This window comes from Carassius gibelio, chromosome B7 (assembly GCF_023724105.1).
Source record: "Carassius gibelio isolate Cgi1373 ecotype wild population from Czech Republic chromosome B7, carGib1.2-hapl.c, whole genome shotgun sequence".
Classification (NCBI taxonomy): domain Eukaryota; kingdom Metazoa; phylum Chordata; class Actinopteri; order Cypriniformes; family Cyprinidae; genus Carassius; species Carassius gibelio.
In genome coordinates, this window is record NC_068402.1 from 10,466,450 (window position 1) to 10,491,652 (window position 25,203).

At 37.2% G+C, this 25,203-nt stretch overlaps 3 protein-coding genes across 9 annotated transcripts in view; 1 reads left to right on the forward strand and 2 right to left on the reverse strand.

The window, feature by feature from the left end:
• The window catches only part of si:dkey-172j4.3 (diacylglycerol kinase delta), a 57,390-nt gene extending 55,617 nt beyond the window's left edge, over positions 1–1,773 (forward strand). For both annotated transcript variants that reach the window (XM_052561480.1, XM_052561481.1), the window contains one exon: positions 2–1,773. In XM_052561480.1, the coding sequence (XP_052417440.1) occupies positions 2–54 (53 nt within the window). In that variant the 3' untranslated portion in view covers positions 55–1,773. The remainder of the gene's footprint in view (position 1) is intronic.
• A 5-nt stretch (positions 1,774–1,778) lies between these two features.
• Positions 1,779–9,431, reverse strand: zgc:92429 (uncharacterized protein LOC445063 homolog). Its single transcript, XM_052561488.1, has 11 exons — positions 8,666–9,431; positions 8,081–8,130; positions 7,847–7,903; positions 6,949–7,103; positions 6,667–6,770; positions 4,685–4,737; positions 3,602–3,672; positions 3,211–3,313; positions 2,975–3,094; positions 2,822–2,884; positions 1,779–2,658 (listed from the first exon to the last, which is right to left on the reverse strand). The coding sequence occupies exons 1-11, from the start codon at positions 8,727–8,729 to the stop codon at positions 2,341–2,343; spliced, it is 1,158 nt and encodes a 385-aa protein (XP_052417448.1). The 5' UTR covers positions 8,730–9,431; the 3' UTR covers positions 1,779–2,340.
• Positions 9,432–9,571: 140 nt separating this feature from the next.
• The window catches only part of si:ch211-200p22.4 (phosphatidylinositol-binding clathrin assembly protein), a 57,671-nt gene continuing 42,039 nt past the window's right edge, over positions 9,572–25,203 (reverse strand). For 4 of the 6 annotated variants that reach the window (XM_052561484.1, XM_052561482.1, XM_052561485.1 and 1 more), the window contains 8 exons: positions 23,543–23,640; positions 21,756–21,866; positions 19,390–19,521; positions 19,056–19,086; positions 18,825–18,972; positions 16,007–16,063; positions 15,783–15,899; positions 9,572–14,499 (listed from right to left, as the gene is read on the reverse strand). In XM_052561484.1, coding sequence (XP_052417444.1) covers positions 14,485–14,499; positions 15,783–15,899; positions 16,007–16,063; positions 18,825–18,972; positions 19,056–19,086; positions 19,390–19,521; positions 21,756–21,866; positions 23,543–23,640 — 709 coding nt within the window. In that variant the 3' untranslated portion in view covers positions 9,572–14,484. The remainder of the gene's footprint in view (positions 14,500–15,782; positions 15,900–16,006; positions 16,064–18,824; positions 18,973–19,055; positions 19,087–19,389; positions 19,522–21,755; positions 21,867–23,542; positions 23,641–25,203) is intronic. The other 2 variants (XM_052561486.1, XM_052561487.1) reach the window with 1 other exon arrangement.

Genomic DNA, 25,203 nt, shown 5'->3' on the forward strand with positions numbered 1-25,203 from the left:
GGATCTTGGGATATCAAGGGCGGGATGTGTGATGTGGATCCTGCGGGCAACTGAAGAGCCGAAGTGGTTTGTCATGAGGACCCACTCTGCCACGGGACGCTGCTTTATGCCCAGTGAGGGAGGACAGGAGAGCCCCTGTGCAGACACATGCCCCACCCCAGTGTTTGTGCGCGGCCCGGCACTGCATTACTGAGCTTCTGTTACGTTTCTTCTGCACCTGCGGACGGCAGGCGTCACGGGAAATGCTCATCATCAGAGAGCAGGAAGTGGATCGTCCATCATCTCTCTCTGTTTCCCGTGCGCAACCAAATCTGTTCGCTTTATGATCTTGTTACTTTTTTCTTCGTTTCTTAGTATTCAAGCCGTCAGACACAAACTACTGTATAAACTTTCTTTGCTCTTCAAAAAAAAAACAAAAAAACATTTCTTTGGCCCCGTCCTGTTGCCGCCTGATCAACAAGAAAGGAACTAACTAAATCAAACTAAACAATTGTATTAAAATGAAGACGATTAAACACATGCAAAAAAGGAATCTCCTGATGAATGAATGTATGCTGGACCTGTATTATTCGTCAAACTGGCTGAATAGTTATTCTGCATCTAGTCTCTGTATCTCTCTCCATCAAAGACCATCTAGTTTCTGCATGCCTTTCATGCCCTTATGCAGGAAATAAAGGTCTACTTTTTCTCTTTACTCTCGGATCGTCAGCCAAGTGTATCACTAGTGTGTCATTGAGCCGTCGTTCTAGAAGCTTCAGTGCCGTAACTCTTGTGCCAAGTGAGTAAATGGAGCGCAGTGGTTTAAAGTGAGCTGTTTCTTTACTTTTTTCTGCAGGGAAATCTTGTGAAAGAAAGTGATGCTGTATGTCGTACATTTCAAGATGTATTTTATCTCGCCTTGCACTTTAATAGAGAAAACAAATGTTTAAAAAAGCAAACTTAAAAGGTTGTGTGTTTGGTTTTATCATATGAAAACTGGTACCCCATTCATGGAAACCCTATGATGGGATATGTTACATATAAGACAGTATATAATCCAATTTATGAATGTTTTTCAACTGTCACCCCTTTTCGGGGTCAGTGTGTACATGGAAACCCAGAGGGAACGCAGAACTTGACCTTGCCTAATGTGTGGATCACAAACAGTATTTATCAACAGATGGTACAGTGTAACATTTTTCCATAAAAAGAGATAATATACATGATACTGGACAACTTAATTGTTTTCTTGTGAGCCAAAGTCTAGCAGTATTGCTCTGTAAAAAAAGAAAATGACAAATAGGTCTAGATTTGAAAGTTTCTGGACAGTCTTAATGCTGATTGTGCCCCTCAAAGTTGGATTGTATTTTTTTTTATTATAAATTTGCATGTCTTTGTTTCAAACTTCCTCATCTGTGATGAACTGTTGCTGCGTGCTTAATTTTGATTGACATAGCAAACGTTACTTTGACCATCACTGCGTATCAGCACATAGATTATGACTTTGGTAATCAGGTACAAGCGGAAGGCAATGATTTTATGAACAGAAAATGTATTTTTTAATTTTCTCTTTGAACTGAGAAAAAGAACCAAAACAGGTACCAATCCTCTTCATTGTCAAGACTACTGTTTACTTTTAAACTGTATTATTTATCCTTTTTATTTAAAGTATTTTGCCATATGGGTTGCAGTCAAGCTTCTATGGCCTTGGACTCTGTCTGACTGCAAATCACCTACTTCAGGATTGTTGATGTTAATTTGACGCAAAAATAAAGTGTGGCCATTGCTGTTTGACTCATTGCACTTTATTATCATAGTTTCATGGAATATACTTACAGTGTTTAGACTTTTTTATTATTATTATTATTATTATTGAACAGATCATTCATTGCTTTGTCAGTATAACTACCAGTAAAAAGCTGGGGGTCACTAAGATTATTTTTTTATATATTCAATAAAATTGGCTGGAAAATGAAAAGATAATCAGCACAACTGTTTTTAACATAAGAAATGTTTCACCAAATCGGCACACCAGAATGATTTTAAAAAGGATCATGTGACACTGAAGACTGGATAACTTCCTGAAAATTCAGCTTTCCAATCATAGGAATAAATTACATTTTAAAATATAATACACAACAGTTATTACAAATCTTACCAACCCCAAACATTTAAAGCAATATTTTTTAAATCTCTAAGACTTTGCTAACCTTTAAAACACAATAATATACAGTAGAAAAAAAACAAAGTGTGAGAAGCAAAAAAAAGAAAAGAAAAGGCTAACAGTTTGAAAGCAGCAGCCTCATGTTTGTATAAATCCTGTGTGATCTTGTAAACGAATCAAAAATCTCAGAATAATGTTCATTTTTCTGGGGGGACAGCAGCAGACTCTTCTAGCTCAGGGGGTCCATCATCTGCCCATTTTTCTTCTTTTTTCTCCTCACTCTCTTTCTTGTCCTCCTCTTCGTCTTCCCAGTCAGACTCACTGATGTCATCATCTGAGATGTACCAGTCGGGTTTGACCTCTTCCTGTTCAGCGCTCATCTCATCGTTGACCTCAGGCTCAGGTTTGTGTTTGGGGTCCTCAAGTTTCCCCCAGGCTACAGCATCAGCCTTCTGCATGGTCACCTCAACCTTAGAGGGCACCATGTTCACAAAACTGCTCTTTACGTCAATCACCTAAAAGACCAGAGGTGGACACAGATGTCAGACTGTCTGACTTCAAAAACTGTAAATTGTTTCCTATGCACTAAACTAAAAAAAAAATATCACTTTCCAAGTTTCAGGAGCATAAATCATTGCTAAATCATAAGAGAGTGTGAATGTACAGCAGCAATCTCACCCCCCACAAGTGGATGTCCTTATGAAACACTTTGTCCCCCTCAAACTGAATGTGGCATGTTAACTGCAGATTGACAGAGAATGTATTTATGTACAAAGATTATTTATAAAAGTCATTGAATGCTGAGTTTTTTAAAGCAGGATTTGAACTCACCACTGTGCGGTTTGCCTCCACGTAGGAATGCTCTGGACTGGAGTTCTTGGCGTAGATTGTGACCACGACCTGGTTTCCCGTCTGGTGCCAATCATGCCTGCAAGCCACCTTCTTTTTGTCCTGCAGAACCCAACACACACACACAACATCCAGATTTCAGATCGTTTCTTGATTATACAGCATGTGTCCATGTAAATAACTATATCCACTGATTAAAAGAGTCCACTAGCTGTTACCTGTTTGGGGATCCAGCAGTGTTTTCCTGTTGTGCAGCCCTTCTGATCCAGGAAGGCGTTGAAGTCGGTGGTTTTTATGCAGCAGCAGTTCCAGTATTTGTATCTAGACAATGATCAGCAGATGAGAATTATCATGCATCTCCCAGCTCATCTCATAGAAACAATATCTTTATGTGGACACTTTTTTTCATGTTCTCTGGTTGAATTCGACTGCATTTGTGAATCTAGATCAGTTCTCTGACAACGAGAAGCTTTATGAAAACAGGCCTTGCTTGTACTGCAAAATGTTTAATAGATACAGGAACTGGGCACCTATTTTAAGTCTACAGCAGATATAGTTACAGACGAGTCATATTTCTAAATAAAGACCCAAATGCCGCAGGTTTCTTACCCTTCGTGGAAGACAGGAACTCCGGGATGATATGTGCAGATCTCTGCGTCTGTCTCTGGACCCTGGTAAATCTGAACACACAAACGATCACAAAAAAAAAAAAAAATCATTTGAACTGATATTCACAGAAAAAAACACAGATGTACCTCAAACTAAACTAGACATTTCTGCTCCAGAGAAACACTCACAGGACTAAACTTTAAAGTGCTGATGCACCTGAACTCAGCATAAGCTCGGTGTCATCCGTTTACCACCTTCACACCTGAAAACACACTCATTTTTCTACTCATCCAAATAGATAAATGAGCAGGAAGCTGTAACAGAGCTATACGTGCTGTCTGAAGAAAAAGCACAGAGAACCAACCCAGACGAGCAGGACTGAGCACAATTCACAAATGAAGAATTGTCTTCCTTTCACTTCAAGAGATTAGATTTTGGCTTCCACAGGGGCTGAAACTGAATATGAATGGGAATGATGGAAAGACCATGGTGCAAAAATGACATTTAATGAAGTATATAAAATTCAATTAAGTTCCCGGTGACATTTCAAACCACCGATGATAACATGCTCATAGTTAATTCATTGTGTAAAGAACAAAAATAAAGAGAAACTAATTCAGTTGTGAATGACACCCAGCCCTGCTGATACAGGTTTAGTTCTCACATGGACTAAAGAAGAGCTCCGCTGAGTAATTAACATGATGAACTTTTGGGATTTCGGCAAACTAATCCATTAAAGATGATGGGAAGCTTTAACAGAAGGCGTTAAGGTCAAATCCCAGTGAGGGAGGCTTTAGTCATTAATTCTGCTCTGAGTCCATTCAACATTACAACAAACTAGAGTCGGTTTCTGCTCCTCCTGTTCTCATGAAACTAGTCGTAAGGACCAAAGCAGACTGATGCTGGATCAGTACTGTTACACTAAAACACTCATCGGTTCAGGATTGATTCTTCATGGATTCTGTCTCTTCGTGAAGCACTGCAGTGTCATGCCTTATTAAGGCCACTAGATGGCCTGAACTGTATATTTTGTAATGCCAGCTGTTTAGTTTGTTGTAATGTACATATTACATGAGCACTTACTGTTTTGCATCCTGCATTCTTGCACTTCACCCCAACCAAGATGACTTGACTCTCTGTAGGACAGCGAGAGGGAAGAGGTGACAGGAGAAAACAAAACAACTGTGAGAGGAACTTTACAAGTCTGCTGATCTCTCAAAATGTGCAATAGTCACATTATATAAAAAATAACAGTCATGCAGCACAACAAAGCACCACAAGTATCCTACAGCAGACGTGTGAACACAGAAGGGTGTTGCTGTTTTTACCCAGAGGTCCTACTGTAAGTGACATTATAGACAGGTGGGAGTCACATCAACAACTACTGTTAAGGACTGAAGTGAGCTTTGGGAGAACCAAGAGCTACATGAACATAAATACATAACACTGCACTAGAGCGATGGAACTCACGGGCCAAAAATAAATTAATTAATTAAATGGTAAAGCAAATAATATAAATTAAATCCATGCCATTTTGCACAGTCAAAATAGTTAAATTAAAAGGCTCTTAACTTATAAATGCTTTATTTATTTATTTTTGGGCAGGCTGTGTGCAATATGCCCCATCCTCTAAACATTAACAAAACAACATGATTTGGACCAGTGTTATTTTAGTATCATTGATATACTATAGTTTCTTAGTATTTTGTTTTAGATTAAAATTAGAGGTTTTCTACATGCACTTTAACTTTAGTTTCATTTTTTTGTGATTTTAGTAATAGAGTTTTGGTCATTTTTGTTTGCTTTTTTAAATGTATCTACATAGATTTTATTTAGAAGTTTTTCATTTATTTAGTTTTAGTTAAGTACGTCAAGTTAAACTAAATGTTGGTATTGACAAAATATGTTTTTTTAATTTTGATTTCATTTATCATTTATTTTATTTCAAGTAAAAAAAATTTTTTTTTTTTTTTTTGTAAATGGTTTTAGTTTTATCTCCATTTAACAATAAAACCACTTATGTAAACTATATTAAATACAGGCTCACTTGCAACATAAACATGCTTTGTGCTAAACACGATGCCTTTGGGAAATTATTGGCAATTCTGGAATTATTGGCGACGTTTAATAAAGTTTTTTTGGCATTATTTTAACTATTAATATTAAATAACAGTGTCAATATTATGGCATGGAAAGATTAATGCTTTTTATTTATCAATTTCATTTAGCCTTTTTTGCATTATTTATATAATTCACATTATTTAACCATTATATTAATATAAGTTCATTGTTAAAACAAATACATTTTATCACTTAATTTTAAAGGTTATTTTAGTTTAATTTTATGATGGGCTGCAACATTAAAGGGGCTATATGACGCAATTTCAATTGTTTCTTTCCATGTCAGGTAGATGCTGTGTTTTTCTAGGAGAAAGCAAAAGCACTTTATTTGTTCTTCCAAAAGTAGATGCATTTAGGAATCTTTAAGATTACTTACAACAGAAGAGCAATGCATTTAATGGACGACCATTTCGTGAACCTCTGAGAGGAGATAATTCTGACTTTGCTACGACAATCTGGCACTTCTGGATCAGCCACTGTAAGTATGTTTTGTTATTAGTTTAAGTATTTGCTATTGAATGTTCAGAAAATGACGTGTTTGAGAGAGGCGGGGCATAGAGGACCTACAATAATGTACAGTATTTGAAAAATAATGTGTTTTTTGAACATTAAAGCATGTCAACATATTCTGTTACACCAAATACACAAAATAATGATCTTTAAAAAAAAAAAAGCATCACATGACCCCTTTAAACTATATTTGTGCTGAGTACAATGCATTTTGTGAATTATTAGCAACAAAAATCTATTTATATTTTTACATTATGATATGAATACTAACTTCTTCTATTACTATGAATACATTGTTATTATTAATGCATTAATTCATTTAAGGACATGTTTATGTTTAAGTTTAGCAAAAGCAGTAGAGAATCAATGCATTAGTGTCACTGTGCTTATGCTGCAGGTGATCCTGAGCTGTAGGAATAACAGGAGCCGCTCACCTAGCTTCTCTCTCTTCTCTCTCTCAGTGATCTCCATTTTCTCTGCGATCTGAGCCAGAGAGGGAGCGATCTTCACCCGCACCTTTGTCTTTGGCTCATCTGAGCTGGGAAGGAGAGAATCGAAAAACATGTCACTGTCTGTTTTTATTTAACAGTCAGAAGGAGCTGTACTTCTCTTCTTTGAAAGAAACAAAAGAGGGCTTCAGAGAAAGAAAATCATTTTTGTATTCGGAGCAATGGGTTGGGGTGTGAAACAGTGAGCTGCATATGTACTCTGTATACCTGGGTCTCTCTTTTTCCAGGGCTTCTGCAGATTTGGGTCCCTGGTATATAAGTTCCTCTCCACCGTGCTGCTTCACATCTCCCTTCTCAGACGTCACCTCTGGTCTCAGAGGCTCCTGAGGCTTCTCATTACTATGGCGCCCGCGAGTGCAACCCTGAGAGGACAAGCACAGGAAGCTGAATGTGACAGAGAAAATAATTAGCAGACACAGAGCATATTAAATGACATGTCTGAGATTGTGTGAATGTGAAAGTCTCTCCATCACAAGGACGGCAAGATTAGTTCAATTATTTGTACTGTAATTACTTATTTCTCAGTTTACACATCTGTTCTAGCTTGACATTCAGTACTGCTAATATCGGCTGCTACGTGATAATTTGGCATTTGATGAGTCAATTTTTCATAAAAGCATCTGCTAAATGAAAATAAATATGTGAACGTCTGCCACACTTTTAAATATAATTCTTGTCCATGCTTTGTTTGGACTAACTTTATTGACAGTTTTTGTTTTTATTAATCAGTGGATTATAACTTGGAGTCCGGGGCACACTGGGGGCCTCAGAAAACTTCCAAGGAACTTACTGTAAATATATATTCATTATAAATAATAACATTAACAAAGATGAATAAACAACTATAACAAATGCATTGCTGAATGCTAATATGAGTTAATGCATTGATTAATGTTAACCAATGGACATTATTGTAAATTGATTTGATCAATAATAGCTTATGTTCACTTACAGGCCAACTTTCAGTAAGTAAAGTTAAGAAATTGAGTATTATTTTAAGTATTGTGAAGATGTCAGATTTATATTCAGTCTGTACCACTGTACGTGCAGCGCGTGAAGAGCAGCGTGAGATGAAACCGTCGCGATTAGCATCTTATTAGCATACCTTGATTGACAGGAACTCCGAGAAATCTGTCGTCCTCTTTTTACAGCAGGACCAGCCCTGAGGACAAAAACCCAAACAAAGAACCACATCAGACAGACAAGAACAAAATAAAACAAAAACATGGATATTAGGCTCCCTAAGAAGCAGGCAAACACGCCGACGACGCGCTTATCAAGTAACGACAGAACCGAGCAGCCGGCGGTCTGCGCTGCTGTCTAAACACAAAGAGCTCACCTTTAAGGCGTCGTGGAAGATTGGCACTCCAGGGTGAAACTGGCAGACATCTTCAATGTGTGAGAGAGAAAATAGAGTTAGTAGGAGACGTTTATATACAGAAATAAATCCTCATTACCATTTTTATGGACATGCTCAGCGGAGGAGACAGTAGAAAGATTAAGTCATTTTATGGAAGCAACACTGGATTCGAACACCTCCAAATGTGATTGAGACTTCATGGATCCAAGAAACCTCTAAGAACAGACACTAGCTAAATCCCATTTTCTACAATTTCCGATTTAAAATGTATAAATAAAACATGGAAGAATAAATGGAGGCTGTCTTTTTGCAAAATGAAATCAAAGTTAAGTCCCTGCCGCCTCCTTTATCCATTTATATAATTTTCATTTATATCATTTATATAAGTTGTTTCCAAAACAACCTTTTCACTGGTTTAGAAAGTGATAAAGCACTTCTCTTTGAGTTGTAATTATTTAGCCATGACCTTCACATGGACTATTAAAATGTATACAGTTCGAGATATACTATTTTCCCCCAATAGGCTATATATTAATAAATAGTAAAAATACATTAAAATCTTACCCTCTGAGTTTTTGTCAGCATCAAATCGACCCCCGCAGCCTCTGTTGTAACACAGTAGAGCCATGTTGGCCTATTAGATATTCAGGTTGATTTTCACTTTAATCGTTGGACTCTTTTCCTTGTTTATATGCTCGGTCCTGTGTTCGACTCGGGTACTTATGAACTGGCACGGCCGCTGGGAAACTTCTCCAGAACTTTCAGCCGAGGAGAGATCCAGAAGGAACAGCCACGTCCAGGGAAAGAGAAGGAGAGAGATGTTTTGGTCTGAATGAACTCTAAAAATAGCCAGTGCCATGTGTGCTCTCTCTCCTTACAGCTGTTGGGGTCTGTCTGAGAGTGTGTGACATTCCTGGGGTCTATAGAGAGGGGCCGATGGGAGCAGGGGACACAGCTGAATCACTAAAACCACCAACAAATGACAGACAATAAACCAAAACCCATCTTTCCCAAAACTACACTAAAGTTGGGTTATGATGTCACTTACCTTGTAAATAATGGCTGACAAATCAAGAAAATAAGTGCTAGTTGTTGTGATTTTTTTTTAAATATTACATTTACATTACATTAATCATTTAGCAGACACTTTTATCCAAAACGACTTACAAAGGAGGACAAAAGAATATATATAGTCAGATAGTAGCACTTGGAGGAAGATGCAGTTTTATACTGTTGTGTTCTGCAGCTAGGAGTGGGATCTGGGTTTTAGAAACCAATCCACACGCACAGTGGGAGCACAAACTGATAGCAAACTATATCTTGGAACAAAACAACAGGCACAAACTAAAATAGTAAGGCAATTCAGCCAATAAACCACTGAAGAGAAACCTTGAGAAATGGAGTCGGGTACAATTCCTGACTGTGTAGATGAATATTAATAGACATTGGGAATAAGTCAGCGAGATGAAATCTGTTAAAAATGTCCTTTATTAAGAAACCAGTGAGCGCGAGCGTTAAATCCATTTATTCACAAGGCATTCACTCATGGTTCAGGTTAGAGGCTTGCAACCATAAATTTTCTTCACAAATACAGACAACAAAACAGAGACTTAGACAGAAAGAATGAAAGAACTTACAAAAACTGACTCAAGCAAAAATCGCGAGGAGGAATATAACATACCAGATCAGCACAACCAACCACTGATAAATCATAAAAATAACAGATATACACAGAACCCGTCCATCACTACGACAACAACTGCTTACTAAAAAACAGCACCATATTTAATAGAACTTCGCAAACGTTACATGGAACTGTGACACTTTCCCAGGCATGTCAGATACAAAAAAACATGCAAGAAAACAGGTACAAATTATAAAGCGATCGAAAGAAAACGGAGTTAAATCCATCAGGTCTCTTGGTCCTGGGTTGAGCATCTCATTGCAGGCGTACAAGCGACAGTTCAGGAGAGACTGGTATCATAAGAGCATTGACTTCAACCAGTGCTGCGTGCTTCATGAAGCTCACGGGGAAACCACATGAGAAGTCGATGAAGAGGGTGTTTGATTCAGGTTTAGCTACAGATTAAAGGTTTCACAAGCATTCTACCAGACTTGAGAGAGTTGATGTACAAGCACAACCAGGCATGTCTGATTCCTTTTCCCCAACGGTACAGAATTCAAAAATAGAATGTGGTTGAGCTCAAATAATTTATGTAGAAGCGAATATCACTAGTCACTGCTTCAAATCACAGACAGCAACCTTCAGAAGAATAGAGCGATTGAACAATCTAAACCAGATTTAGTTACTTAGTGAAATCAGATTGAATGCCTGGCCACATAGTCCAGGAATTGCCTTAATGGCATGATGGGAAACAGTCTACTAGAGAGTAATTTGACCTCTCATAGAACCGTTTTATCATTTAGATGGACTGAACAGCCAAATACTTGCTGAGAAGTTGGGGAAAAAAGGACCACAAAATGGTATGCACTGCTGTACATCCTTTTCCACACATTATAACCAGCTCCACAAACACGTTTAACTGTTTGGACAAAACAGTTGGTCTTTAAACAGAAGATACACAAAAGAACATTGGTTGATTTTCCTGTTTGAGTCCACTGTCAAAAAGTGCTACAAAGAAATAATCAGGTGGTTCTTGTTGCAGTGAAACTCGTGCAATAGATTCAACAGAAATCACACTGACAGACGCAAAAACAACACAACACGGCACTACACAAATTTGACCAGATATTTAAAACATGCGTTCATACTGTAAAAACCCTGCATTATGGGCCATGAGGCAGGCATGAAGTGCAATTTCAAGAGGCCAGAAAAGAGAAACCAAGAGAGCCGGACATCCAAAATGAACTCGAGGGAAATGGTTTTCCTGCTTGGAATATGATTGATGAGATGAATAAAATGACAGACAAAATGAAACTAAACAGAAATAACCAACAACTCAAGAAAAAAAAAAACAGGCTTTATTTATGTGAATGAAAGACAAACAAGTTAAACACAATCCCACAATTTCTGCCTTTACATTTTCAACATGCTGAATAAACTCCTTATGGTCTGCATGAATAAATAAAATAAAAAATAAAAATAAAAAACAGGTGGGGGAACAGGCATAAACATGGAGGTTTTGCATTCACCTTTTTTGGCATTTGATGATAAATGGATAAAAAAAGATTGCTGCACTGCTCCCCTGGGCTGATGCACAGGGATGATGGCGCTTCTACTGGAATATATATTTCTAAATATACTGCATATATCTCTGTAACAGGAAAATAAGGACAAAAAGATGCTAATAAGAATCTAGCAGACAAATAACCCACCTAAAACCAAATCATTAAAGCCAGAGAAGCCAGGACAGCTCGATGACAGCATGAAGGTGAAAAGGACCCTGAACACCAAGCATCCCCAGCAGAGGTCTGACACATCGATTCTGAGAGGCTGCTGCTGAGCCAAGTATTCCAGGCCAGCTAATGAGCCGAGCCTGAGACACATAAAATCAGGCTAAGTAGTTCAGAAGTACACTGGAGTTGGCTGCTCTTCAGTCTGGCTGGATGCTCTAAAATAAAAGACGAATGTACAGCGGTGTATTCAATACACTCAGACATGCTTTGTGTGCACAACTGCTCCATAAACAGCAAACAGAACACTAACTACAGTAGCAGCTGTTTATATGGAAGATGACAAACAGTAGCCACAAGGGGGAGCTGTGAAATCAAGAACCTCGCTGTACATACAGTAGCAAGGATTCTAAACAAAAATGAAAGTTTGTTCCTTGAAAGACTCAACTTAGCAAAACCCATTTGAAAAAAAGCCTTTGGTGTGTCAGAGAGAAAGCATTCATGACCCGCCGCCAGTGAAACAAGTCAACTAGCCTATAGGTTTATCCAAAAACACGAGGTTGCCAAAGAAACTTGCATCTTCAGACGGTCTTCACCACAGGCTGGGCTGCTAATGCATGCAGAGCTTTTAATAATATATAAAAAAAAAGACAAAATATGACTGAGAGGGAAATGCTGCTGTGTTCATCAACCTGTGCCAAGAACCAGAAACTCTAGATTACCATGGAAACCCTGGCTCATGATAGCACCCTTGTACATCCTCAGATCTTTCACCATCCCTGAAGCTCACAATCATACATTCACTCGCTCACTTCACACACTTCAAGCCTCCGGTGACAGGATAATAGAACAGATCCTAATTAAACAGCATTGCTCCTCGGTGCCCCGTTACCTTGCAAACCCAGAGAGAGCATCAACATTGAGCCTGCATATAAAAAAGCTTTCAGTCTGAACCTGCTGGACCCCCTGACAGCGCTCAAAGGAGAATTAACTCACAAGCATGTTAAGAAACGCTCAGTAAAGAATTAGTAACCAACTCGCGCACCCACACAGAATTAAGCAAGCAGAGAAACACAATACACATTGCTTCTACAAATGGAACGGGCAGGCGGTCACACGGCACGCATTACAGCGACAATATAAAACTTGCAGTGGTGATGTCTTTAGCAACATACAAAAGCAAAGACCACACTTGAACTGATGGAAAGTCAAACTCAGACTTCAAATGAAAAATCACACTTACAAAATAGAAAATTCCATTCCTTTATGGGCTCTTTAAACACACCTGTGACCTTATTACATCAGTATTACTGTACCACTGAGTCTGTGCACTGCTAAGCAACTCCTTCTGATAAACACTGTAGAAGAAATGCATTCCTTAGGGGAAGGATTATTATTTGTAACCAATAAATGTTTGTTGCTGTTTACATTCTGAAACCTTGCCAGCTATAGGTAGTGATCGTTTTAAAAAAGCAATAAGCTCCATGAAGCTTTACTATGGCACACCTGCAACCGCACCATATCTCCAGTAACATTCCATCAGTCCATGCAGAATAAAAACTAAATCTAGCATGAAGAAACAAAGCAGGAATTATGGGATGATGTGAAGGCTGAAGTGGAAACCTGCTCTAGAAAGGGTTAAAGGGATTTCAGGAGGGCCGAAAATGCTTTGGCTGCACAAGCAAAAATTAAGATACCCTGTTAACAGTGCCCCATATTTCGAGGAACTGCACAAAAACAGAACAAAAGTAGATTTTAGCTATTGATTTTGGTTCCAAAGTTGGCAAACAGCAATACGCACGTCCTTCGGAGAAAGAACCGTGTTGTCAGGCGCCGAGAACAAGAGCTAGCTTATGGCATTTTTCTCGAATCACAAATGCACATAATTTGGCAACACAGACCAAGATTCATGTCATTTTCTGAAATAATAAAATATATATAACATGCTTTCTAGAACAAAAAGGATTAAAAAACATAGGATTAAACAAAACCCTCATTAAAAACAGATTTTTGAATAGGGTCACATGCCCTTCACCCTTCTCCCAAGGGTGGGTGGTACATGGGGGAGTGGGCTCAGAGTGTGAGATGTAGTCGTAAATGCATTACATGTTTGGTTAACACAGAAGAGCAGGAGCAGATATGTTTATCAGTGTTCTTGGAGTGACAAAACACGGTGGGAGGCCAGTGAGAGGGGGCTCTTCATGTGGCTCACGTAACACCAATGTGTGCATATGTATGTGCAAGACCACCATCACATCTGAAACGGAAACCCTTAAACCAGTATAAGCAAATAAGGATTGACTGACCATTTTGAACAGTAGCCATCAGTAACAGTAACATGTTAATTGTTAACATTAGATGACTAACGTTGTAGATAAAAGAGACCAGCTCAATGTTATATACTATGTTACACATAAATGCATGTGTAAAGTGCTTGGGGGTGCAGAGCACCTTATATAAGGGCTCAAATTCCTTATTTTGAAATGAGGAGCCGGGGCATTGTGTTAATGAGCCATTCAAATATGTTTATGATCTAGTAAGCTGAACTATTCAGGGGATTTACTTTGACATTCACTGTTTTCCTGAACTCAGCCTGGGCATCTTCGTAACAGAGCAAAAGAGGACAGTAACAGGAAGTCCACCGTGTTGGGCTTTAGATCTAATTCATATTAATTATGAAGAAAAAGAAACAAAAAGAAGAGTGCTCTGTACATGGTAATTTAATATCTGCAATAAAATCCACGATTTCTATGATGTATCACACCTGCCAGTAGACACCGTGCCCCAGGAAAGAAATGAACCTCAAGAGATGAAAAATGACACACTATGAGCTCTCATCTGGGGTGTGTGTGCTGGGTGAGCCGTTTCAGACAGTGAAGTAAGCATTCTTGACACAAACACATTCCTCTCCATATGCACGCTCTTTCTTTTTGTCTCGATCTCCTTTTATTTGGTGGTAGTCGGATCCTCCTCTCACTAGCTTGTTGTTCTGTTCAGCCGTCCTGTTTGGCGCTCTGCTTAAGTGCTACTTACATGAACTGCATCTGTAAAAAGACACACAAAGAGTTATAAATAAGCAACACCGCACTGAAGCGCTCAGTAATGACCGTGTGAATATAGCAGCACTGAACCTCTTGTAAATGGAGCATCTGTGTACTTGGCCAGAGGCAGGGAGCAGTTTTGTTTTGTGTGTGTGTGTGTGTGTGTGTGTGTGTGTGTGTGTGTGTGTGAGGGATGTTACAATACTTAAAATACAATACCAGTGAAATTGCTGATGAAATTTGAATAACAGTGAAATTTCAGAACTCTCAATACTACAGCAAAAACTAGTACTGCTATTTAAAAATGCTTTATTTAAAAAGTTAAATACTATAATAATTACTTATAGAAACATTTAAAATTTAAATATAAGGCTGTCAATAAATGAAAAGATAAAATAGTATCCGTTTTCTGTAATTAAAACACTTTTAAACCATACTTTACACTAAAATCTGTGATTAATATGAAAACAAAAAATGCAGAAATAAAATAAAAATTAATTATTTTAAATATTTGTCATGGCATCTGGTCCTACAAATAAAGGCCAGTATCACTTATACCAATATTTATAGTGATGCCTTTATTAAACTTCTTTGTTTTTTGGTTATTTATTCACTGTTTGGCATAAAATGAGTAAATATATCCATTTAACATTACAGTTATATTTAAAAGCAAGGTATAAACTGCAAATTTTCTGAATATTTTATTATTATTTTTAATAATTATTTTTAATAATTAAAGAACTTGAATTTTTTTTTTTATAACAAATCTGAATTAAAGTGAACTTAATGTGCTAACAAATCTGAATGAGCTCAGTCAATTTTTTCCCCACTTTAAAGTTTTTTTTTTTTTTTTTGCACTTTATCACAATAAATATACTAAAAAGGATGTTGTGTTAATTGCATTCATTATATTTAACACATTAAACTGCAAATATTAACCACAGAAATAAGTTGCAATTACAATGTCATATAGCTCTGAAGCATTTCTCAATTACTTAATGATTGCTTCAACAAAAAAAAAAAAAAAAAATCTTATAAAGTCTTCTTTAATATTAAACCATTATTAAAATTAAGTAACTATCAATACTGTTAATTTTTTATTTAATCCTATTGGATTCTTTTGTTTAATATTAATGGTTTAGATAGACAGTAGAAGGTCTATTATGCTTTCAACATTAAATTTCAGCCTAGTGAAACTGAAAAACAAGGTAAAGGTTTGGTGTATTACAGCAGTGTGGTATGATTAAAAGTATGCGAGGCCACTACAGATGTGTTTGTGTGTGTACCTGGGCTCCGGGGATGGGGGTGAAAGGGTTAGTGGGTCTGAGAACAGGCTGGTTATACAACATGGGCTGTTGGGTCATTACTTGCACCCCTCCCATTTGTCCCAGATGAGGAGGGACCTAAACTCACACACAAGATTCAGCGTTATTTTCTTTTAGCTATTAACCATTTACTGTAATTCATCTACACAGTATCCATGTAGCCACTGTAAGGTCACAATACTCACCATTCCATACACAGGCACTTGAGGTGTTGTCATGGGAAATGCCATGGGAGCAGGAGCCTAAAGGGAAAAAAAGGGTCACAAATCAACCATCAGTGAACTGAATGATCAAACAACGCTTCACTGATCGAATGACCAATGGCACACTCTCTGATCAAACACTACTATACACATCCAACAGCTCCCCGCTCTCTAATCATGTCTGGTTCATTTAATTACTCTCTTTTGCACTCATGACAGGTCAGGAGTACTTCAACTCGCCTGCACTGATTTCTGGGCTTGTCCATTCAACACATGCAACACTGAAGTAAAACAATATAATTCAACGATCTGACATGTTCCCAAGACTAAAAAAGCTTCACAGAACAAAGAGTACAACTTTTATTTATTTATTTTTTTAATACATTTGGACTCAAATAAAAACAAATAAGTCAAATGAAACAAAAAATAAAACTGTCATTTTACTAAACTGTTCAAAGACGCATTTAACTGATTAGAAGTGAGAGTGAAGACACTTGCAACAACGAAAAAATGTTCTTGAGCACCAAAATAAGTACATCAGTACGTCTGCGAAAAATTTTGCTTTGCAATCACAGGAATAAATTACATTTTAAATTAATATTGAGCTCAATTATTTGAACGGTAGAGTATGTCTGAAATTATTTTTTTCCTAAATTAAAGACTTACCTGAAAAACGGAGACTCACTTAAAAGCCTAAAACCTTATTTGGCACTTCAGAAAATGGCAAGCATTGATTTGTTGGCACAAATGATGTACTGTATTCATCAGTTTTGAATGGTAAACAGGTTACGTAAGATGTAAGATGCAGCCCCCAAACGCACACATTTGCACAAGTCTGGTTTGCAAGTCAAAGCTCCAAAAAGATGAATACATTAAATGCTACAGAAAGGGCATGAGAGACCGAACAAACATTCATATGTCACAGGGAAATCAACATATGACATTCTCTGTGTTTATCAGGAATAGAGAGGGTTTTGGAAGTCGGAGGACGTTGGAAGTTACAGTAAAGGCCTTTTCACACAAAGTAGAAATTTAGCCCATTCCTACAGTCTGAGAAATCTAGTTACAGAGAAACATCAAACTATTGTTTTTAATTAGTCTCAAGAGTCACTGTGGTAAACAAGCTAAAATAAGTTATATAATACACATACATTATGCATATGATATAAATAACTACCAATTACCATATATATTAACAGCTCTACTATCATTTATTAGTATGTTTAGGTAAGGATGCACCGATATCTAAAATATATACAATAGTGCTGTAATTAACTTAAAATAAATTAAAGAACATGTCAAATAAGACAAGATTATAATTTGACAGTGGTTTGTATTTCACTTTAAAGCACATGTACAACCAGATTTTTTTCATTTAGATACAAAAATTGTTCCAAGTAACTGCCCATTTTCACCCACGATTCAACAAAATTTATTGACAATTTTACACAATGAACCAAATAAGTGAAGACCGAAATCAAGAAATAAGGTGTGAGAATGTATAAGTGAGGGAATAAGAGAGATAATGTGTAAGAGAGAATCGATCCCTCGTAAACGATACTCAAGATAATAGAACTGTCAGTTATAGGAGGTACTTACATAACTAGTATAGAACATTCCAGTCTGCCGGGTTAAGCACAAGAAAGATAGAGAGAGACAGAAACATAGAGAGCAGATAGAGCGAGGAGAGTTGAAGACGTCAGACATGAGGAGAAACAGGCCAGAAAGATGCAGACCACAGAAAAGGTGGAGGAAGAGAGGGACAGAGAGAGAGACACTGAAGGTTAGTTATTCACAGACATCTGCTCTCTCTCAACTCAAGCAGTTCAGAGGTCAATCTACTCTGAACGCCCTGAGAGAGGGGCAAGAGAGGCCATAAACACATGTAAACAGTGAAAACTCATCTCAGTCCTGTCTCAGAACAGACTAACACATCACCTGCCTGACTAGATCAATACACACCGCTTGAGAACAAGAAACACACTCACACTCATATTTCCTGGAGCTACACAATATAGCACAACATGCAAAACATTTTTTTCCTGAATTCTAGTGTATGAAATCTGGATATTTGGTGTGAACTGAACTTTACAACAGATGGATTCCTTCAGGTTGGTAAGTTTAAGAGTATTTGAAATTATGTTTGCATGTGGATGAGAATGTTTATGCATGCAAGAATGTCTGTATATATTAAGTAATGGATAAATGTAATGTTTTTCGGTCACAGGGAAACAAAGCGAAGGCCCATTCATACTTTAAAGTTGTTTATTTTGCTATAAAGGCCAGATGACTGTTCATTACAGTACTAATAAATAAACGGACATGAAATATTACATGCAAATTATTGTTATGTGAGAAGAAAGAGTGCCGCAAAGCACAAAGATGTAAGAAATCAGTTGCCTGGTCAAATACGAAGTTTAGTGACATTATTAGAAACAAACTGACTGCAGAAATCTGCAAGTGACCAATCAAAATCAAGTGTATTGAAAATCAAGTATTATCGTTTCAATATACACTACAACTCAAAGTTTAGGGGTCAGTAAGGATGCATTCATTTGATCAAAAGTCACAGTTAACACTTTATATCGATACAAAAGGTTTATATTTCAAATAAATGCAGAACTTTGGTTAAAAATTTCTGTTATGTATGACTGAAAATATTAAACAAAAACTCTTTTCAACATAAATAATAAGAAAGATTTTCAGAAAGGAGTTAAGATGTAAAATGTATGACTACTGTTTTTTTCCCCAAATAAATGCAGCCTTGGAGATTGGTGTGTGTCCATGTGTGTGTTCTCACCATGTGTGGCACGGGCATGGCGGCAGGTGGCATGGCAGCAGGTGGCAAGGGGGCGGGGCTCCAGGCAGTGGTGCTGCTCATTGTCTTTGACTGCCAGTTAGTGCCACCCGTCAGCTTCTTCTCTCCAGGCTGAGTCCACATATCAGACCTGCATGCAATCACATGCAAAGAGTCTAAACACTGCTTCTTTTTACAATGAAATGACTTCGATAATTAAATGTAAATCCTCACTTTTTGCCTTGTGTTCCCCCAAACTGCAGGTCTAAAAAGAGAGCGTGAAAAAGAAAGAGACTGTTAGAACAGCCCAACATCAGCGTAATACTGGAAGACTTTCAGCACTGGAGGCATCAGAGACCTATTAATTTCCCCTAGGTTGGGTATAATTCATATCTGTTCAACACACACACACACACACACACACACCCATAGCATGTAGCACCATATGGCTGCTGACTCTGTTCAGTAGAGTAGCACAAATGCAATTTGAAGGTCTGGGACTTATGACCAAGTAAATAATGAAAGCCACACAAACAGACCAATAATGCAGCGGGGAAGAGGGACTTACTGCCTACGAGGTTGGCCAGGGACGAATCCAGGTCATTGGCCAACAGTTTACCGCCTGTATGACAAGCCATGACCGGCGCCTGAGTGTGAACCGTCACTGTGGGCTTCATCAAGTTGCCTAATGCATCATAGCCTGAGAAAAAAGACAGAAAACCTTTATTATTCCATTGGTTAAATATTACGAGAGTGGCAAACCATTTATTTTTGCTGCAGACTGACACCTAACCAGAAGCGACAGGACAAGCAACCAGCAATAAAGGTTACATATTTCTGCACTGCTGACCTTTTTATAAGAATTGGATATCAGTTAGACTTGACTAAACCAAATTAGTTTCTGTGTGTTGGTCATGGTTAAGGTTAGCTGAAAGGATAAAATGTAATTTGTACAGATTAGTACTCTGTAATAGCACATGCTGGTTTAGATATCAGACTTAAGAAGGAAAAACAGGATCATTGCAAAATCTCAATATGTACACTGTACATTAAACATCAAATACACTCTCGATGGATGTCACAGCATCACATCACGCAGCCGTTATGCTTTCAATGTGGGCACTTAAGTTGCTTGTTGCTGGAAACTTGTCGCATCAGGCCTGGTTAGGCCATAAGTGTTATAGAGCAGAGAGACAGGAGTGAGACGAAAGAAAGCGTGCTGCAGTCCTGCTGATGTTTATAATGATGCTAACAGCAGGGATGAGCCTCTGTGAGGCCACTCACGGCATGACAAAAGACCTGTAGAGATCTAGAGCAGAACATTAGGTCAGGACGGGAGGAACCACCCTGAGATCCAAGCGGAAATAACACAACAGGGCTCCTTAAAGAAACTGGAAAATTATGTCATCCCCTTTATTCTTACTCTTCTCCTTATGGAGACATAATATTGTAAAAAAAATTGCTTCTTTTTTTCTTAATACATGTTTCTCGTCTTATTGTGGATGATTAATCAGTGCATGTTATTTCAAAGAGGAAAATGCCTTTGAAGTCTTTAAATAAAATGTAACAACTCTCAGACTTTGCTTTTTTTTTTCATTTGGAGCACACAGGCTACTGATTAAATGTTAACCAACAGCTATTTAGATATTGTTGCAGACGAACATACATTTTCTAAAATCTTACCAATAGTGATTACAATACTTCAATGCTCTCAAAAATTTACTTGACCTTCAGTATGCGCAATTTTTTTTAAACCTTTTTGACAACTTATCCCCGGGATTGCCCACTATTTTCATAAATACTATTGAAAATAGTATTATTGAAAATAGTACTAAAATAAAACTGAAATAAAATTCATATATTAGAGGAAAAACATTTTTTTTCTTTTGCCTTGGCAAATAATTAAACAAATATTATGCTTAAAGTTAAAATATAGAAACAAACCAATAATAATGAAAAATCTACATAAAAAATTCAAAACCCAAAATTAAACTGAAAACTGAAGTTATAAAAATAAAGGCTAATACAAAATGGTAACAATACTGTAACAGTACATAAATATTAAAAATAACAACACTGTTGTGAATGCAATTTACTGTTGACTTTCAAACAGCTGACAGGTTTCATTAATTGAAGAGGCAACTGGTTTCAAATGTAAAAAAAAAAAAAAAAAAAAAACTGATCTATTTGCAAATTCTTTCAATAAATGAGAGAAAGAAAGAGACAGTCTGCTGACACATGCCATATTTATACAGTTCTACTTCCTGCTTCGCCAGCAGGAACAAGGAGGCCAAGACAAAAAAAAACAAAAAACAAAACCTCACTCAACACATCAGATCAGCCATCATAACCCAGGAAAGAGAGGAGAAGAGAGGGAACGGGGAGGGGGGAAGCAAAGGGTAAGAGGGGCCAAAGAAAGAAAAAAAGGAAGATGGGGCAGACAGAGAGTGGATGTACTGGTGAGTGGAAATGTGTGTGCGTCTGTTCTGTGTTCAGATAAGGAGCGTGGCGACAGGCGATTAACAGATGGAGAAAAATGCCAGTCAGCACACAGCCTCCACTAACTCAAGCGCACACACACACACACACACACACACAGTAGATGGATGAAGGGATGATAACAGACTGTCCTCAACCACAGAGCAGCGAAGTGAGTAAGTGGAGAGGAAAAAAGCATGAGCACGCCCCCAAAGAACATTCCCAATCCCTCCAGAACCGAGTCAGACGGGCAGGTGCTGCAGCCGGCTGCACAGTCTGTTTCAGCGTTCCAGCGGCAAAGCTCCACAAACTCACCATACAGCAAAACCAGCAGAAGAGGTTTGTTTTAGGGTGAAGGTTACTAAGTTTTGCAGTCATAAAGCACCGCGGCAAGGGTCAAACCATCAGAGATTAATAAGTGCAGTTATTAATAATCACACGTGTGAGATATTTTACCAGCTGATGGCTTCACATCACTATTGGAAGCTTTAGTCCCAAATACAGCATCAAAATCTACGTTCATGGTGGGCATGGAAGTCATGGGATGAAGAATGCTGCTTTCTAGACCTGAGAGTAACACACACATACAAAACATGTAAAGATGGAAAGATATCACACAACACATGCTTGTTGTGTTGTGTTGTGTCCTCATCTTTTGACAGATGAATTCTGATGACTTTTGCAGTTGTTTAGTAGGTCAGGATTGACTGCATGAGAGTGACGCACCAAAACCAAAATTATCATTTCAAATTTAAGCTCAAATTACCAAACATATTGTATGTCTCATTTGTTCTACTGCAGAAAAGTTTGGGGTCAGTAGGATTAAAATAATAAAATAATAATTTTGTAATTCTCATTTAATAATTTGATTCACCAAAAGTTACAATAAATATATTTATGTAGTGTTAGAAAAGTTTTCCATTTCAAATAATTCATACTTTTAACTTTCTGTACTTCGAAGAGTCCTGAAAAAAAATCCCCCAACTTTTGAATGGAAGTAAACATGACCTTTTGTCTTGCAAGTTGCCACCTTTTAGATTGATTCAAGTGCTGCAAAATTAATCTAAATACAATCAGAGTAACAATAAGGCTTAATAATGGTTTATTACTCTATTTAGTTTGTCGTTTTTGTAGACGCCATTTCAAAAGCAATCTTATGTTTTTTTGCTTCAACAGCAAACAATTTTTAACAAAAAATGTTCATCATGTCACAACGTGTCAAAATAAATCACAATATAATTTTTTTTGCAGCCCAGTTAAACCTGGACCTTTTTACACGCATATTTTTCCCTCTACAATAAAGATTGTGATAACAGTTTCCATCCATCTGAGAATGCTATTAAATGGGTTTTTGTCTGAAAATGTCATTTAATACCATTTTCAGCTGAAGCACTTAAAACTGCCTAAATTTTGGTGGATTCCCATTATTCCATGATTTCTTATGTAAATAATAATTTACAGCTTAAATCTGTGCCTCTGGCTCTTTCTCATTACTCTGCTCATTACTCAGCAGTCTTTCTCTCTTTTTTAAAAAACAAAACCCTCATCCCTCCATCTGTCTACACTGCTGTGTCTTTGCGCTGTTAGTAGTATATGTGGGTCTCTGGAGACCTGAGTCTCGCTGTGCATCTGGCTAGCCCTCGGCGCACCTGCCAACTAGCTGTAAAGCGCACGCTCCAAGTGCATGCTGTGACCTACAAATCCTGGCAGTGTGTCTACACTCTGCACCTTGTGTCCTCAATTCACACAAGCCCAGCAGATGTGCTGAAGTGCTGGAAATGAACCTCTGACACTCAACACAGCTCCCAACCAGAGCGATAATCCCTCAGCGGAAAAGCATCCAAATCAGTCACGCTTTGGGAATATCTAGAAAACATTGTTCTAACCCTACAGGATGGATGGGTATGGATGGAGACCACAATCACAACAAAACATTGGTTGGGTTGCAAAACCTAGCAAGCTGCTTTTTTCGGCTCTTTGAAGCATCATTGATGACATAAAAAGCTGTATTTGGCCCAACAATCTATATAGCATTATCTCACCAAACAGTATTTGAAACGTAGGAATGAACTAGCAAGTGAACAAACAGATAATTAGATGAACATTTACTGCAAGTTAACAAAGGATTGATCTGTTCTAATGATTTTTCAGGGACTAAATTAAAGGTCAGTGATCTAAAGCGGTAAAACGATAGATGTGGCACCGGTGATTGGGTGTATGTGTGTGGGTGGAGTGGGCCGTACCTCCCCAGGCACTGCTGGCGGTGGAGATAGGAGTGCTCTGCACAGCAGGAATGAATGCAGGCTGGAGGTCAAACAAGTCACTGTTGAGGTTCGGCATGCTGTACAAGAGAAAGAGAGTTTAGTACAAAAGTTAAACATTTAAATTCTACCTCACAGATCTCATACAATCAACATTTTATGCTAAACAATATTTGAAGGTTTTCAATTAAAATAATAAGTTCTCAAGCTATATATTCAGTAGATTTTAAGTAAGAATCAAAAGACATCTGATGGATGCAACAATACAACACTCCCATTTCAAATATTTGAGGACAATAAGATTTTTATTTTTTTTGTAAGAACTGAAAACTTTTATTCAGCAATTCAATTAAGCTGGCAAGTCAACAGTAAATACTTTTAAAAAGGGTTTCTTTTTTTAATTCGGTTCTTTTGAACTTTGTTCATCAAAGAATCATGAAAAAAACTATTATGACTTGCACAAAAATAATTAACATTTTATAATATATTAAAATTAGTGCTGGGCAACAATAAATTGCATCCAACAAGTTTTTATGTATAAAAAAATGTGTGTGTACTGTGCATATTTATTATGTATATATAAATGCACACACATATATGCATAAATTTTAGAAAAAAATAGATATTAAATATATTTACATATAATATAAATTATATGAATATAAATGTATACATGCAAATACAAAATGTTCTTAATATATACCGTATTTGTGTCTTTATATATACACATAATAATATACATAGTACACACACATATATTATACAAACAAAAACTTTTATTTTGGATTAGATTAATCAAGATTAATCATTGACCAGAACTAATTAAAATAGAGTTTAAATTGTAAATTACTGTTTATATCGTTTATATTTTTATCAAACAAATTCAGCACTGGTGAGCATAAGAGTGCTTCTTTCAAAAACATTTAAAGGGATATTTCACCCCAAAATGACGTGTCCTTTTTCTGTAGATGTTGACATCTAGTACTCCCTCCTCTCTCACACATAGTGTAAAGCACAGTCTAAATATGCTGTTTTTCAGTCTTTGCGTGTTGTGTAAAGGCTTTGAAGGGTATGTAAAGGAAACTGAAGCAGAAAGGCTCAGTTCTTTCATCTAACAAGTATAATGGAGGCTACATTAAGAGATACTACTGAGCCCACTGCACAGTCACGGATTGGTCTTTTTAAATCATGGTACAAAGGCTTTTTCATTCTCACCAATGGCATGTTTCCATGAGTCAAAAAAAGGACAAACACCTCAAAATAAATGTTAAAAGCCAGACATGCTGAAAAGATTCGGTCTGCTCACTTCTTACAACAATCATCCTGTTGTGAGAGTTGCATCATCAGCAAGGCAACTGCCACAACCATGAGATTATTGATGCCAACAGGGTTAAAACCAGCAAACAACTCAACAGTTGTCAAATACATCAAATGAGTTTAGAGGACTACCAGACATCTACTGAATTACTTCAAAATGTAACTTTGCAGTTTTGTACAGTATGTAAGATGTTGAAACACTGAACTAATATCTAAATAAATATAATATTTAAAGTGGAAATCTATTTATGAATAGATAACTTTGTCAATGTATATTTTGAATTTGATCATGTTATAAAACACATTTTGAGAAGTATCTTGTGCTT